Source organism: Hippocampus comes, unplaced genomic scaffold, assembly GCF_001891065.2.
Source record: "Hippocampus comes isolate QL1 unplaced genomic scaffold, H_comes_QL1_v1.1 scaffold110, whole genome shotgun sequence".
Taxonomy (NCBI): Eukaryota; Metazoa; Chordata; class Actinopteri; order Syngnathiformes; family Syngnathidae; genus Hippocampus; species Hippocampus comes.
Window position 1 is genome coordinate 299941 of NW_017805498.1, and position 18065 is coordinate 318005.

The 18065-nt window shown below is 41.3% G+C and overlaps 1 protein-coding gene across 1 annotated transcript in view; it reads left to right on the forward strand.

The window, feature by feature from the left end:
• The first annotated feature begins 1616 nt into the window (after window positions 1–1616).
• mao (monoamine oxidase) overlaps window positions 1617–18065 on the forward strand; it is a 31163-nt gene continuing 14714 nt past the window's right edge. The window contains exons 1-3 of the mRNA XM_019876947.1: window positions 1617–1741; window positions 12963–13057; window positions 13377–13514. Coding sequence (XP_019732506.1) covers window positions 1687–1741; window positions 12963–13057; window positions 13377–13514 — 288 coding nt within the window. The 5' untranslated portion in view covers window positions 1617–1686. The remainder of the gene's footprint in view (window positions 1742–12962; window positions 13058–13376; window positions 13515–18065) is intronic.

The following is an 18065-nucleotide window of genomic DNA, read 5'->3' on the forward strand; positions in this document are numbered from 1 at the left end:
GGATTAGAAAATGGACGGATGGCTGGATGGATTTATGCGAGTCAATGTCACCATAAGGTTCCTTTGAGACATAAATGTTGAACCCACAAAAGTTTAGATTTTCCATTGAATTAAATAGATTATGGTCTCAAAATAGGCATTTTGGTCTCTCTCTCTCACACACACACACACACACACACACACACACACACACACACACACACACACACTTGCTATTTTAACTTTCCAGAATGAGTCAACATTAAGTTCAGATGCATTTTTTTGATTGGCTATTACATCTGCAATGTTGCCACACTGACACCAGTGATCCAAATTTTGAAAACAACAGTCGCTGATCACTAATGGAAGCTAGTTGCCGAAACCCACACACTGTATGACAGATCAACTTGGCCACGTCGCTTGCTATGTGCACTACACTGACATATGAGAGCACATGGTAGTATTAAAATTAATCCATAAACGACTAACTCACAAGTAAATCCCTTTAGCCTTCAAGCGCTGACATCAATAGTAAATTCTAATCAAGTTTAAACTGCAGAGAGGTTTGGGTTTTTATCACTTTAATGTCACTTTTAGTCACTCTAATGTGTGACTTTACACATTAGTCATCTGTTAGAATTATTAAATCTTAAATTGCCCTGTCATGAAAATTTATGAATCCAAATAATCAGTTGATTTTCTCTGGGCACTGTGGTTTCCTCCCACATTCCAAAAACATGCATGATGGAGCACTCGAAATTGTCCCTCGGTCTGAGTGTGAGTGCAGATGGGTGTTCGTCTCTGTGTGCCCTGCGATTGGCTGGCAATCAGTTCAGGGTGTCCCCTGCCTACTGCCCACAGACAGCTTGGATAGGCTCCAACACATCCCCGACCCTTGTGAGGATAAAGAGGATTGGAAAATGGATGGATGGATATTAGGTTGATTAACATTCTAAGATATTTTCCAGCCCATTAATTAATATTTAATTAAATGTTTATGGTTTTTATCAATTTCACAAATATTTAATATTAATTCCAACAACCAATAGGTATTTTTTTGTTCCATCCATAAAGTAAATATTAATTAGATCCAACATTCACAAATTGTTACTGCTTTACACCAAACAGGAAATGTTAAATATGGTTGATCCAACCTTTGACTTCAGTAATTGTATTACTGTGATCCAAATATTTTTTTTAACATCAAGCAATTTCTCAGAAATGTAAAAATAGGAAATTTGTGAGTAATAATGCTGGTAAATATGTTTTCCAAATATTGAGTCATATTTTAAAATATACTTAAATCAATTGGTAAACATTACATGAAACATTCGCTTAGCTATATTATGTTCCAAAATATTGAATATCAAGCGAATCCAATGTTGACTTAATTTCCCCACTTTTATCCAAACAGTAATTATTAAGTAGATCCTACATGTATCACTTTTGTTCAAATTCAGTACTCAATATACTTTATGTCCTTCATTAAGGTCTTTTCTCTTGATTTTTGGGGGACTAGGGGAAGCAGTTCGCAAAATGGATGCATGGGGTCACTTTTTTACAACACGCTGGGGGCGGAGTCATTTTGAGGGGTCCACGCCTGCCCGGCAGCTCCCGCCCACACGTGTCTGTTTATAATACAGATGCGCCCCTGCTATCAACGCAGCAGCGGCAGCAGCAGTCAGGACGACGAAAGCATCGAGCAAAATGACGGCGCTCGGCAACACTTACGACGTGGTCGTGGTCGGCGGAGGAATATCCGGTAAGAAACGCGTCGCTTTGACAATGACCCTGAATGTTTAAGAAACATATTGTGCAACAATTGGTAAATTGGCTTGACTGAAGCCTGATGGGAATGCGGAGGAGACAACTGTTGCACCGTAAGCTGTGCGTGCTACTACTGTTCCACCCCCAAACACATGTGGATGATATTTTATAGCCTTTAGGAGGTTATATTATGTGTGCACGATGAGCAGGAGCAGTAGCAGAAGAACGACGCCTGTTGAGTAAGAGCTAATGATCCACGCACGGCAGACTTTGTATTACATAAGAGCAGGAGGAAGGGTGGGAGGGTGTTGGGGTCGCTGCTGTCCCTTGGCTTGCTGGCTTGCTTACTTATTAATGACACAGAATTGTCATTGTCTTTGCCAAGCGGAACAATTAAGTAGTCTCTTGTTATGTTCCGTTTTTGTGTTGTATTTTTTATTTAGTATCATTTCATATCCATGCAGTATTTTGTGTCATTATATTTTGCTTTTATTTATTTTTTTATGATATGGAGTATATTTTAATTACTTTTATTTTATTGTTTTTTTATTACTAAACAGCACAAAAATAAGGACGTTTTGGTAGAGTGTTGCTTTAATAGAACACTGCTTTTTGACAATAAATCTTATACCATTGGAAAGCCTGTTATTGACCTTTAAGATGGTGCCACATTTGTAAGGAACAAGTATTTGTGCAGCAGAAATGAATACAGTATATGGGTTGTGCCCATGAAAAAAATTGCTAAACTTTCCCCGCATTTGCCTTTGTCTCTCGTTTGGTGTTTGGTGGATTGGATGATTGATGTTTGAACAATTTATTCACTTAACAATCAGTGGCCACATAAGCATGTGGAAGAACCGGGCTCAGCCACAACAGTCTGGCACACCCTCCTCATACCGGTCACCAGCTGCTGTGGGATGGCATCCCATTCTTCAAGTTTAAAAAAAAAAAAAAAAAAAAATCTGCATTCGTAAAAATAAAATAATTCTCCTTTTTGTTGGATGCTGTCAAATGTTTGAATGTAACATTATTATTATTGATAATAGTTGTAGTCTATTGATATTGATAATAGTTGTAACCACTGGTGGTCCAGTGGTTAGCACGTCGACCTCACAGTGCAACGGGTCATGGGTTCGATCCCGGCTACGGCCTCCCTGTGTGGAGTTGCATGTTCTCCCCATGCCTGCATGGTTTTCTCCGGGCACTCCGGTTTCCTCCCACATTCCGAAAAACATCCATGGCAGGCTGATTGAACACTCTAAATTGTCCCTAGGTGTGAGTGTGAGCATGGATGGTCGTTCGTCTCTGTGTGCCCTGCGATTAGCTGGCAACCGGTTCAGGGTGTCCTCCGCCTACTGCCCAAAGACAGCTGGGATAGGCTCCAGCACCCCCAGCAACACTTGCAAGGATAAAGTGGATCGGAAAATGGATAGAGGGATAGTTGTAGTCATAGCTGTAGTAATAGTAGTAGTCCTAGTATCAGTATTATTCGTAGTATTATTCTAGTTGCCGAACTTTACTATATAATGTCCAAAACTCATGAAAGTATTTATTCAATATAGTATAATTCCACAAAGGCCACACCTTTCGATGGTGAGGAACATGCCATGTCTAAACATGAATCAATCTATCCGTCGTCTTCATTTATTTACTTAACCACAAATGATGGAGTTTTGGCTTTGTTTTTGTGTTTGTCTGTTTTTTCGTTTTTCAAATATTAAACAATGGAGGACTAATGGTGGTAGTGATGCTCTTGGTAGCATAATTGTGGATGCATGCAACGGTCAGAGACTGCGGGTATGCTATTTATGTTCAAAATGTCACATAACAAAACATCATCAATATCAGAAAACTTAATTCCACCCTTGTGCTGTTGAGGGTTTTGTTTGGAGTGTCTGTTTTGCCTAACATTTGAATTCAAATGGGCTCAGCAGTATACCCTTTAATGTTCATGTCCATGAAGTGAAAAAGTTACACATACTCTATACTACTATTATTTTGCTGATGGGTAAATGGAGGCCTCTTTTGAGCAAGGTATTTATTTGTCTTAAGTGGATGATGTGCCCAGCAGCGAACTGGGAAAAGGCGTTTACAGTATTAGAGTAGGAGCCACCATTTCAGGACATACGCCAAGACTAATATGAGTATCAGTAAATACTGGAAGATATTGATTCTTAAAAGTTTGAAGGTTACAATTTTTGCTCTTGTATAGGCAACGTGTGTGCAGTCTGGTTTGATGGACTCTAACTTGGGAAATACATGCACCATGCTATTGGAGTCATGCAAGATATATTTTAGTCCAGTCAATTCAAAATGACAGGATGACAAAACAACAGTCTGCTCGATTTATTAAATGGGAGTAAACATTGCTCGGTGCCGCGAAAGACTATTGATCCACTCTTCTATTGTCCTCACTGCAAGCCAGTAAATTATGTTGGATTGTTACACTTTGAAACTCACGTTGTGAATCGAGTCGTGTGTCAATATGCACCTGCGCCTCAATCCTTGTTGTCAATAGTGGTGTGCGATACTACAAGATTTGTGATCCGATACTGAATCAACACAGAGCTTGTAACGCCAATATTGGTACTCTTTTAATACGGTAATTAAGGCGGTGAATTGTGAAATTGCAACATTTCTATGACCTCAAACTGTTTTGTTCCTTTAAATCCTTTCGATTTTTATAAATTGATTATTTAGTATCACAATAAACATCAACAATTTTCCTCAATTTTGTCTGGTGTTCAAATTCTACCTTGGCGATACTGCAAAATTGTTTTACGCGTACAACACTGAATAAAATATAATTGTTGCAATATAATCACAACATTATTACGTTTAAATGTACAAATAACCTCCTTTGAAAGCCTTGTCGTCAAATACTAAATATCCATTTGTATTTGATGAACACCATTGATTGCTATCGCTAAGTATGCATCCCAAGACTGGTATCAGTATAATCAATATTTTAAATGGTCCGCCCACAAGGATTGCTTTCAGCAATGGCATTCCGAATCCACAGATTGTGGAAATATCTTCTACAGTACTGCTTGATTCGTTTTGACAATCTTCAACAGTTTGAAAGCACATTACTGAGCCACCATCCAAAGCATACTGTATTGCAGTGGTTCTTAACCTTTTTAGAGGTACCGAACCCAACCAGTTAATATGCATATTCACCAAACCCATCATTAGTGAAACATAAATATTTAGATATTTTTTACAAATTCAAGATATTAAAAAATATATATTGATTTAAAATTGAAAAAAGTAAATACAATTTCAAGGGATACGTGTACTTTTTTTTTTTTTTTTTTAATTGAACGACGTACTATCACGACAGTCACACATTGACGACGAAGCGAACTAAATTTCCCACAGCACTGATTGAACAAGCATTGTAATGTGATCATCTGCAGCCAGTGATAGCCAAGCGGGCGTGTCATAACTAATTGACATCTTGCGTTGGGTGTGTCTTACCCTCCATGGCAGAGGCTCTGTCCAACCCCTGAGACCAATTCACCGAAACCCGAGGGTTGATCGAACCCAGGTTAAGAAGCACTGGTATATTGTAAGCATTTCAGTTGCTCTGCTGGGTTCCAGCGGTGTTTTGTTTTGTTTGGTTTTTTTGGGGGTGGGTGGGGGGCGTGGTCTTAGCGCAGTGTTTGGAGAGACTTTTGCTGATGATTGATGGTTTCAGGTTGCAACGATGGGAGATGCTTTCTTTGTGTTGTGGGCTCCTCTCAGTCGACGCCCTCGTTGCGCTGGCTTCAGCTGAGCGTTTGTCTTGTCAGTCAGACTCATTCTGACATTTAGGTCAGTGTCACTTCAAATTCTACTCAAGTGTACCCAACAAATGGTGGAGAAACAAGCTAATTCACTAAGGCTAGCGTCAACCCGCTTGTGTGTCACATTAGGCCCTTGTAACGACATCATTTGTTTACGCGTATAAAACCGTCACGGCCCGCTCAAATGACCGTTTCTCTCCGCACTTGAAACGCAGTTGTCCTTTTGCTGCTGGAGACTGCCGCCCATGGCCAGCAGTCCTTCAGGGGCGATGGAATGACTTTTACGAGATGACATTAAAGCTTTGTGACATCCACTTATCACAGTGAGAAGGACGGGGGAAGAAAAGGAAGCAGAAGGAAATTCGTCTCCCTGCTTTGTGTCAGCAGATGTAAATCAAATAGGGGCAGCTAAGAATGTGGGCAGGAAATGGATAAGGAGTGAGAGGATGTGAAAGGGGAAGAGGGTGTAAGTGGGGGTGGTTGAAGAAGGGGGACCCAGCTACAGCCAATGGAGGCCCCCCAAAAAAGACCAGGATGATGAATACCCCCCTCCAAAAAAAAGAGTAAATAATTGACACATAAAATGAATAACACATAACCTAACTATAAACACTCAAAGCAAACTTCGCCTACATAACCATTGAAACTGAAGCTGGAATGTTTTGCGTTCAAAACACAATCAAGTGAAAGAAAAGTAACAAGCGTAAATTTTTATGTTCCAAATAGTTCATTAGCTAGCCTGCTAATGTTTGCCAATAAAAACCTTTATCACATTTTTAAAGGTCAAGTGTGAAGTACTTTTAGAAAATCCTAAACTAAATATTTTTACGTCACACGTAAAGTTGCCGAATAAAAGCATTTTTGTTGTGAAGCGCGTTGCTAGGAGTCTAACTATGAACCTGGGTGTGTTTCATGAGAAAAACAAACCAAAGTATGCTTGAAATAGTTTTCGCCCAAGTGTTACTCAACAGATGGTTGGCCGAGTTTACTTCACGCTTGACCTTTAAGTTAAAAATGTATGCCCCCTCAATCCCAGTTTAATGTCCCATCGACATGGCCATTGATCTGCAACACACATGACCCAAATACATTTCTGACCCGCCAATTGCCTGTCTTCCCTGTCCTGTTGTGTAGTAAAAATGTAAAATCAGTGAGCAGAAAATCCATTCATGGAAAGGAGACCACTTTTCTTTTTTTTTCCAACTTTGGCTGCACTCAACTGCACTACATATCCATGCAACATTCCATCACTTTTTGTGTTGTTAATACCATGTGCGATGACAAGACTCCCCTGAATCCCTGAAGAATTTGTATTGCCAAATTTATTCCTAACAGCCTATTTTGTTCACTTTATAGCTGCCTGATGTTAATTAGGCGATACTGTATTAGCAATGGGACCCTTTCTTGAACCAACCAATCATAGTTTAAGTTTGCTTTAAGAGGCACGGCTATCTGGCTCACAGTCACCTCAGCATGCAACGAATTTAAACTTGTGTGTCAGTGTCCCATTATTAACAAATTTCTGCTTGTTTGTATGGGTCTTGATGGCAGCACTGTTGCATTTTGGACTCAACACATTTGATAGGTTTCGGAGTATCGGCACATATCAAATTTTTCGCTCTCATTAAAATTCTCATTAGAACAAGCCAGTGAGCAGAGGGTCAACATGCTCAGTCAAGAACATGAGACATTGGCCCATGTGGATCAATGAGATCAACTGAGAGAGCCTCTCAGTGTCATGATTGAAGAGACCCACTTGTTAGCTTTTAGTGGATTGCTTCCGTTTGCTTTCCAGGAAGAAGAGCAGACGGCATTTCATTTGAAAGTTGTATGCGCGTGTGTGTGTGTGTGTGTGTGTGTGTGTGTGTGTGTGTGTGTGTGTGTGTGTGTGTGTGTGTGTGTGTGTGTGTGTGTGTGTCTGACAATTTTAAAAAGCATCCTGGTTGTTGCCATGTCTGGTGCAGAAAGGAGTGCACGAACAGTGGGAGACATTGTATGCTGCCAAGTGACTCTATATTAACCATTAGAAGCACCGCCGTTGCCAAGGCAACGGCATGTCGCTGGTTTTTTTTTCCCCGCTGTTGTGTGTGTGTGTGTGTGTGTGTGTGTGTGTGTGTGTGTGTGTGTGTGTGTGTGTGTGTGCGTGTGCACGCGTGTGTGTGTGGGTGACGGGTGTCAGGTTTTAAGATACAACTACAAATGTATGCCTTATGAGCTTAATTTGTCCTCTTTTTCCCATTCCACACATTATATCAAACAACAACTTTGTTAGCAACCAAATCTATCTATCTATCTATCTATCTATCTCTCTCTCTCTCTCTCTCTCTCTCTCTCTCTCTCTCTCTCTCTCTCTCTCTCTCTCTCTCTCTCTCTCTCTCTCTCTCTACGGATTTTCGAGCCAGCCCGGTCCTTATACAACGCAAATAGCTGGTCCACTGCACCCAAATATGTGTTTTTGTCAACATTAATTTTCAACGCTTATCCTCTAAGGCACAGGTGTCAAACTCAAGGACCGGACACCAAATCTAGCCCACCACATTATTTTATGTGGCCCGCGAAAGTAAATCAAACAACTTCTATGATGCATACTAAAATCTGTACCAAAATTTCAAATTCTCATATGTAATAAATAACACATAGATATTGTGAGCATTTTCCATCTATTCATCCATTTTTTGATCCGCTTTATCCTCACAAGGATCATGGGGGGGTGCTGTAGCCTATCCCAGCTGTCTTCGGGCAGTAGGCGGTGGACACCCTGAACTGGTTGCCAGCCAATCGCTGGGTACACACAGATGAACAACCATTCGCGCTCACACTCACACCAAGGGACAATTTAGAGTGTTCAGTTAATCTGCCATGCATGTTTTTTGGAATGTGGGAGGAAACCAGAATACCCGGAGAAAACCCACACAGGCCCGGGGAGAACATGCAAACTCCACACAGGAAGTCTGTAGTCGGAATCGAACCCACGACCTCTGCACTGTGAGGTCGACGCCCTGCAAGCATTTTTCTTGTTACCAAATCCTTCATTACAGTAAACAATACTTGAAGAAACCATTATTCTTGACTTCTTTATATGATTTCACATTCATAACAACCCTCTGGGGGGAAACAGTAATTACAATGTGGTCCGCGACAAAAATGAGTTTGACGCCCCTGCTCTAATGGGTAGCAGGGGATGCTGGAGCCTATCCCAGCTGACTTCGAGTGAAAGGCGGACTACACCCTGAACTAGTCGCCAGTCAGTCACAGGGCACATATAGAGACGAACAACCATTCACAGCCACATCCACACTGTCACTGAGTGGGAACTGATCCCATGCTGGCCACACACACACACACAAAAGTCAGGCAAGTGTACCACTACACCATCAGCGACTACAAATATATGATCGCCTGCTTCTGTCAGCTCCCACGTGTAAAAATCCTCGAATTCCAAAACACCGCTCGCCATGGAATGTACTGTATTGTGTATTTAGTAAGTCTATAACTGTAATTGTCATAGATGAACTTTTTAAAATATTCATGTTTTTAATCCTTAGTATCCTATAATGCATAATAAATTGTCTGACATTGTCTGACAACAAAGATTAATTGTTGAAAAATACATTAGAAAAGGACTTTGACTCAAAGAATTGCAAATCAAATCGGAATATCAATAAAGACGGGGGGAAAAAAATCACAATGCGAGCTTGTTCTCATTGCTCACTCTAGATTTGTACAAACTACCCAGCCAATCCGAAAGATGAAAGCTTAAACCATAATTTTCCGCCTTTTTATCTTGGTGCTCATGTTCTGTGCCAATTCAGGCAAGAATAGCTTTTTATCCTAGCTGCTCTCAGTATTTTTTTATATCAGAAAAGAATAATACGAGCTTTTTAATCAACCCAAACAACCTTTCTTATCAAAGGAAAATCCTAATAGGCAGCTACTGTTTCTTCATCCGCCTTATAGCTGTGGGCATAAACAAGCAATGCACAGATGCTCTTTGTTTCCAAAGACAGACAATGACCTTTTCCAGCCTGGCACAGGTAATAGCATCACTTTAATAACGTTGTGGATTTGCGAGGTCCGCTGTGTCCACGGCTAATGTGTTCTGTAAAGCCTGGATGGGCTGAGTGTGTTTGTGTAAGAAAGGCCCACTAGTTGGTTTAATGCAGGCCAAACGATGTTTAAAGTAGCATAAACCTTTCCAGACTCAGTGTGGCTTTGAGGGATTTGGAAGCAGTAGGAAGGCTGAAAATGTATTCAGGCCAAAGTCTGGGCAAGCATTGTAAAAATAAGAAAGGACAGCTGGTTTTGTTTTTGACTCTTAATCGGTCACACATTGAAATACAGACCAAGAATGTATTTTCAAAGAATTCGTTCCTGACTAAACAGAAGGCTCAGAATGCAGGAACAGTGAATTGGTGTCCTTTCACTTTTTATCTTCAAGGTCTCAAAAGTTAAATTAAATAAGTGCCTTCCCTCAAGATTCTCAAGCCTCATCTTAAACCCTTTCAGGCGCTTAAATTTTCAAATGCAGAGGCATTCTATCAATACCGACAGAAAGCCCGTCAGTCCGTCCCTGATGGACGCCCGTTTTGCATACAAAAGACGAATGATGAAAACTTTAAAAAAAAAAAAAAAAAGATGGACTAAGCACTGACGGAAGTGGGTTTTCATCCATCACTGTAATTGTCACTAACCAGGTTGAGCCATCTCAGTCCGTCATTGACAAACGACCGACAGAAATATATTCTGCCTGTCTAGTCCGGCAAAATGTTGTAAATTGCCCACATCTGTTCAAAAGTACTTGCATGAAATATGGTTGTTTAAATCAGGATTATGCACATTTTCCTAATTTATATTTGAGCCAACCTTTAATTTTGTAAATTTCAATTTTAGTCCCACATATTCATGTTTAAATCCCACTCAAGTTTCCAAATGTGAAAATCCCTGGAATTTTGTAACCCTACGCATGCTTTGCGTCAGTGTATAGACTCACTATATATTTTCTGCATGCTTGTTTTGGGGAGTTTTTTTTTTTTTTTGTCAGGAATATAATTCCTACCTCACATGAACCAGCAACAACACAGATGGTGTTATGCTAAAAAAAAAAAAAAAAAGTAGGCTCCTCATCTGACATTTTCCAGTACCACCCAGGCAGACACTGTGTGTGTGTGTGTGTGTGTGTGTGTGTGTGTGTGTGTGTGTGTGGCGTGCGTGTGAGTGAGTGAGCATGTGCGTGCGTGCGTGCATGCGTGTTCGTGTGCGCGTTTTCCCACGCCCAAGTTCCTTCTGACTGAGGTCAGTTTGAAAAAGGCTGCCACAGAGTGTGAAAGCCGCCCCCTTTTCTCGCATCACATGATTCCCCCTGTCTGACTTGTGGTGAGTTTCTCAAGTGTTCATCACGACGGTTACCACAGGTCAACACATTTGAAGTTGGAATATGGGTCAATTAATCCAACTCCTTTGAATCCTACTGTGATGAGAATAACGAAAGAGATTGAAATGAATGGTCAAATGAAGAAAGGACAAAAGGAGCTGATTGTTGGACACAAAGAGAAAAGGGTGAGGCGAACAAGACTAGAGAAGTCTACTAAGTAGAAATGAGAGTCCAAAAGACTCACACGGGATCATAAGAAAACAAAACTAACAAAACTAGAATCCATCAAGCTACTCGGGATTGAAATATCAACAGGGGCTAAGCTTTTATTTGTCTATCTACACGTTAGTAGACCATTTCTGGATTGATGGGGGTTGATATAAGACAAACGGTCTGTACCATTTAAAATACTGGTTTAACAGCAAAAATGAGAAGAAAAGAAATAAACTATTAACGACAGTGAGGACACTGTTAAAGCGCCATATTTGTGTTTATTTGTCCTCATCTATCGTAGACAGCAACAGCATAAAATTTCCTGACCAGAGTAAAAAACTACAACAACAACAAAAAAAGCGTTGAATGGCATTTGTTTGTCCAACAACATGCTAGCAGGCTACTCTATAATTCACAGAGGATGATATAAGATGAGTTTTATTGTTACCGGAGAGAGCAAAGAAAAATGCTTTAAGAGAAGTGAAAAAAAAATGTACAGTAACACATTTGTGTTTGTTTGACAGGATCCTAGAAGACCACCAAATGTTTTTTCTAGAATGATATTAGACAATTTTTGTTTCTGCGGTACGACAGACAATTCCATTATGCGTCAAATGGCAAAAAAAGAACATTGTTTTACTCTAAGAGAAATGAAAAAAACAAAACAAAAGCATAGTAGTTGTGTGTTTGTGTGTTCTGTTAGTCAGCAGGCCACTTCCGAGTTCAGCGGGGATGACTTAAAACCTTGCCTTTAAACGTTTTACGTTTGACAGAAAAATTCCCTCCCTCTGGATCTGTTATGAAATCGAGATAACATCTTCGTTCACGCCTTGCATTTATCAGAGGTAACGATTAACCGGACAACTAAGCATAAATCAGACTGTTTTCAAGTTCAAGTCAACTTCAAGTCAACTTTATTGTCAAATGTGCTACATGTGCAACATACAGCACGGATGAAATTACTTTCCTCGCAACCACAGGAGAGAGAGGAGCCGCTGCGGGTGCCGGCGCTGCCATCAAAAGAACAGTTAACATAAAATGACAAAATAATACAACACAACACATAAGACACAGACACTCGTGCAATCGCAACCACTTTTTCTGCATACACTTTGTTGTTTGAAGCAGTTATAGATGAAAGAGGAGCGAATCAAAGTGTACTTTCACCAGTGGATCAAAGACCCTCATGCTGAAAATGTGCACGTTTGCTACAAGTTATGTTTGAAAGCAACAAGAAGCTGTAGCGTCCATTAACGAAAAAGAGATTGGCTCACATCTCCTGTCCCATGTAAATCCGCTTCAATTCCAAGCCACGACTCCCAGTTCCACATAAGCACCGGCACTCTGCGCTGACGCTCCTTTCTTCTCATCGTCGGCTCCACAAGTCATCCATCCATCCATCCAGCCGCAGACTGTCCAACAGCACCGACATTTCCGCTGAACAAAGCGGGGCTGTGAAAAATGCTGTCCATTTCAGGCGCAAAAAACGCAAGCACCCCGGGGCTGTCCAGCAACGACAGTCAGATGGCTCAGACGTTCCTCCCAATCAAAAATCAGTGCTGGAACACGCGTGCTGCCGAGAAGGCGCAACCACCAAGCGCATATTATTTTTCTTTGACGAATGTCGTGGCCAAAAATGCTGAAAACAATCCACATCAGGTCCACACGACGAAACAACAACACCATGTGACAAAACAAACCACAAAAACAACAAAAAAACAACTGAAAAAGCAAGGCTCTTGAAGAGCACTTGCTGATGGCTGCCTACTCGGGCACCATCTTGTTGATGACTTGTGGTGATGACTTGTCTTGTGACTGATAAGGTCATCTTTTCCCTTTTTCAGGGTTGAGTGCAGCCAAGCTGTTGCTGGAGAACGGAGTGAGTCCTGTTGTCTTGGAAGCCCGCGACAGAGTTGGTGGTCGTACGTTCACTGCGCGGGTAAGTACCGGAAGTCCTGAGATGATACAAGTCTCAGGACTTTCTTGCTATACCATGAAACACACTTGACTACGACTATAAAGTTGTAAGTTCATCTTAATGAATTGTTTTTGAATCTGAAAGTCATTTCGCATTTGCTTCAATTTTCAGGAGAGCAATTTTGTACTGTCTATGAAAGCGCTAGTGATAGCATGACAACTGCAAACAACCCATGCAACCCTTGTATATGCACATGTTTAGACTCTGGAAAGCCATCAATAAAAGATGCCTCCTTATAGCTGAGTCAATGTCTTAACCGCATTTATATGTTTTATTTTAGAATAAGGAGACCAAATGGGTGGACCTGGGTGGTGCTTACGTCGGTCCGACACAGAATCGCATTCTCCGATTGGCTAAGCAATATGGTGTCAAGACCTACAAAGTCAACGAGCAGGAGCGGCTTTTGCATTATGTCGACGTGAGTGTTGAAACATTCTTTGTACATGGATTTTGGGGGGATTTTATATATATGTATAGACATAGCTCACCGGGGTGGTGGTCCCCCTTTTTAAGATAGGGGACCGTAGTGTGTTTTCCACCTACAAAGGGATCACACTCCTCAGCCTCCCTGGTAAGTTCTATCCGGGGGTGCTGGAGAGGACCGCCCGTTGGGAAGTTGAATCTCAGATTCAGGAGGAGCAGTGTGGTTTTTTGTTCTTCCCCTGGCACAGTAGACCAGCGCTACACCGTCTGCAGGGCCTTTGAGGTTACATGGGAGTTTGCCTCACCAGTCTTTTTGTGTTTTGTGCACTTGGAGCAGGTGTTCATAATGTCCATCGGAGAGTTCTCTGGGGGTTGCTTCAGGACTGTTCAGTCCCTGTATGGCTGATGTCAGAGTTTGGTTCGCGTTGCCAGCAGGAAGTTGGATTTGTTTCCAGTAAAGGTTGGACTCTGCCATGGCTCCCCTTTGTCACGATTCTGTTCATAACCTTCATGGTCAGATTTCCAGGCACAGCCAAGGTGTTGAGGCGTTCTGGTTTAGGTGGCTTCAGTATTGCATCTCTGATTTTTGGAGATGATGTGGTACTGTTGGCTTCATCAAGCTGCAATCTCCAACTCTCACGGGAGTGGTTCACAGCCGAGCATGAAGCGGTTGGGATGAAAATCAGCACCTCCTAATCTGAGACCATGCTCGGAAAAGGTTGGACTGCACTCTCCAGATCAGGGATGACATCCTGCTCCAAGTGGAGGAGTTCAAATGTCTTGGGGTCTTGTTTACGAGTGAGGGTAGGATGGAGTGGGAGATCGACATACTGTATGTATTGGTACAGTGTCTGCAGTGATGCGGACTCTGTATTGACCTGAAAGACGAAGCTCTCAATTTACCGGTCGATCTACGTTACAACCCTCACCTATAGTCACGAGCTATGGGTCGTGACCGAAAGATCCCAGATTCAAGTGACTGAAAATAGAGGGCTCCATACACGTGTATGGCTTGTTTATAACAGCCCTCCAATATGGCCGCCGGTAATGCATTGTGGGTAATTGCTAAAAGGACGGAGCCCTCTATAGTTTCCTCAGCTGGGTGTCAGGCCTCTCCCTTCGAGATAAGGTGAGAAGCTTGGCCATATGGGACGTGCTTAGAGTAGAGCCACTGCTCCTCCGCATTGAGAGAGGTGCTCCAGGCACATTCCACTGGGAGGGGGGCCTGGGGACGACTATCTCTCGGCTGCCCTGGAAACGTCTTGGAATTCCCCCGGAAGAGCTCGACGTAGTGGCTAGGGTGAGGGAAGTCTGATCTTTGTTACTAATGCTGCTGCTCATCCCACAACCCAATCCCAGATTAGTGTTAAAAATTGCAGGATGGATGGATGGATCCACAGTATATGAACAACATTTTTGGGATAAGTGGCCAAACCACCTTCAGGAAGAAAAGATGACAGCTTCCACTGATCTAGGAATACTTTCTAAAAGATTTTGCACCAGCACCAAACAAACACTCCATCTGTATCCATCCCATGTGTACTTGGAGACGAGTGATGCTCATCTTTCCCTGGGGGCTATGATGCAGTTAGGTTTTTTATTACGTCTGAAAGGATTGCTGAAAGCACTCGAAGAGAGATGCCATCTTTCTTTGTTAGCATTTGGTGCTCCCCTGTTTTTAACGCTGTTTTCTTCATCCACGTGATTTGATTTCATGCTGCTGCCATGTTTCTACCCCAGCTCTAAATCACATGACTGACTCCAGCATGTGCGTCTTATCTGGTTTTCGGCTATGTTGTTTAGGTCACCGCGTCATAACATCAGAGAAAGACTTTGAGGATCAGGCTACGTACACCACCAATCGAACTAAATTGAAACATCACGAATAGTTTCAACATGTTATTGACATGAGCCACTGTGCGAGTGCGTTTCCCCTAACGACTATCACAGTAGGATCCATTTGTAGCTTCCTGGCTTGTTTCCATGACAGTGGGCCCCATCAGAAGCTCAGCGCTATGTCACAAAGTATGTTGCTATGCATGTGTGCGAGGATACGAGGAATATCGATGCTCTTAGTACACAGATGGATAACTTCATACAGATTTCTATACTTGTTATTTGTTATTTATACCATTGCTAGTTTTTGGTGTTCTGCACATCAATATGATTGCTTGCGTTGGTTAAACACATAATTGTTGCAGATTTGAATTTATAGCATTGTGGAAATTGTAGAAACTCGAAGAAAGCGACAATTTCTCACGTTCGCACACTGAGAGAGAGTGTCGTTTTTTTTATTATTTTCACCCAAAAAACTCCCGCGCCAAACGAGACCCGCCGAAAGTAAGTTTCCATAGCAACAAACAGACTAACATGGCGGTCCTTAAAGGGACTGTGATTATTTCTACCCCGTTACCAAATAATCGTGAACTCTCTGACGAGCATATGAAAACATTGCAATCACACGTTTGTAGTTGGTGGTGAATTATGTAAATAGGAGTCACTACAGCATATTCAATTGTAGAGTGACAGGCAAGGCTTTCTACTTTAATGTGTCGATGAGAGTAGCTTTGAAATAATATTTGTATTAATTATTAATACTATTTTTCTTTATTTTCCATGGCAAAATTTTGTCCTCCATTGCGTTTCTTTTTTTTAATGGGTAAAAATTCAGCAAAAATGTCTCATTACAAAACTACAAATTACATAAATACAAATATTGGCTTTTCATTTTTATATTTTATTGAGTTGAAGGAAATTCACTCAAATATGTTCAGCTTTTACTGGACATGAAACATAAAATAAATACACAAAAATGCACAAAATTTCCCTTATTGAACAATTGAATGAAATCATTTTTGAAACCTTTTTCTCATGTTTGATTATTACAGCTTATAAACAAAAATAGCTGAAGCTTTTTATTCCATATGATATTGTTGCATCTTAATATTAGTTGTTGTTTGTATTGTTTTGACAAGCAAACTTTAGCCTGCTGCACCCCAGCAGGTTAATTCGGAAAGGCAGACCCCATGTCTCTTTAAGGCTGTTCTTAAAGAGACAGTGACATAATTATAGAACTGCCGGTGACCTGGAAGGCAATCACTGCCTTAGAATGGCGGTGGACTTTTAGCAACTCAGCACGTGTGCACAGCCATTGTGTAATCAGGGGCTATCCTTACTAGCGTGGCAGCAATGCTAATCAGCTTTTCCTTGGCAGATTGTTATCCAAAAGGCCAGCGCTTGTTTTCAGTATCAGCAGGCTTCTGAGCCCTGCAGCGGTCAGCACTGTAATCTTTCATGTCACTCATTTGCCAGCAGACTTTTTATTAGACATTTTATCACCTTATTATATTTTTACAGTAGGCTTTATCACTCAAGCAGTATCGCACAGCTTCATTGCAATTTTGTGACAAACATCGGGTAATTAAGTGGTAGTCTGACCTTTATTGCCATGTTATTTGTGCGCCATAATTTCCTTTTTGTACAGTGGGTGACCCAAATGTCTTTTATTTAAAAGCAGTTTTGGAGTATAACTGGAATTCAAAGCAATTAAAAACAAAAAGAACTAAAATATTACATGACTCTCATGAACATGGACACACATAAAATTGCAGTCATATGTCTGATTGTAATGAAATGCGAATCATCATTAAAAGACGGTGTAGTCACGTAATGTAATATTGTATTTGATATTGTGCAGGGAGCTTGTTTACACCGTGTGATTAAACTAACATACAGACACAGCAATATACAGATCAGAATGTACTACGATTGCTAATGCTAATTAATGTGAAGGATGCTAAATTTTTGGACTGTTGTCGAGGGGCGCTGTGTTCGACTCAAAAGCGAGACATTTACAGTATTCGAAGGAAGCATTTATTTTTTGCCTAAGTGGATGACACAGCTGGTGAATCAACTCAACTTCCTGTGTTCCTTTGTATTCTGCCAAATTTTGATGGGGTTATTCGGTTTGCTGTCCACTTCATTAGGTACACAATCAAATGAGAGCTGTATCCCAACTGATTGACACTGTCAGGCAAGTATTAAATGAGCAATGTGATTATGATTGTCTTTTATATCAATCAACTCTTGAGCCGTTCCCAATATTTTACTTACCTTAGCATCACCTAGAGGCCTTAGCATTGGGTCCATGTCGTCTTTCCAGCCGAGCGAAAGGCGATTGGCTGCTCTCTGATGGAGAAGCAGATGCTTATGTGCATCCTGGATCCTGTCCCCCTCCCCCTTACACGCTCACCTTCCTTGTGTGTGCGTGCGTGTGTGTGTGTGTGTGTGTGTGTGTGTGTGTGTGTGTTTTCACTTCACCGTATTGCCATGGAAACGCTCATAAACTGTTGCTTGTGGAAGTAGACATTTCTGAATACTGTATAAAATCACGAGAGCACCTTCTTTTTGGCATGTGACTTATCTGTGCAATGTGAAGTTAGTATACCGAGATGGCCAAAACCACGATCTCTCTCTCTCTCTCTCTCTCTCTCTCTCTCTCTCTCTCTCTCTCTCTCTCTCTCTCTCTCTCTCTATATATATATAT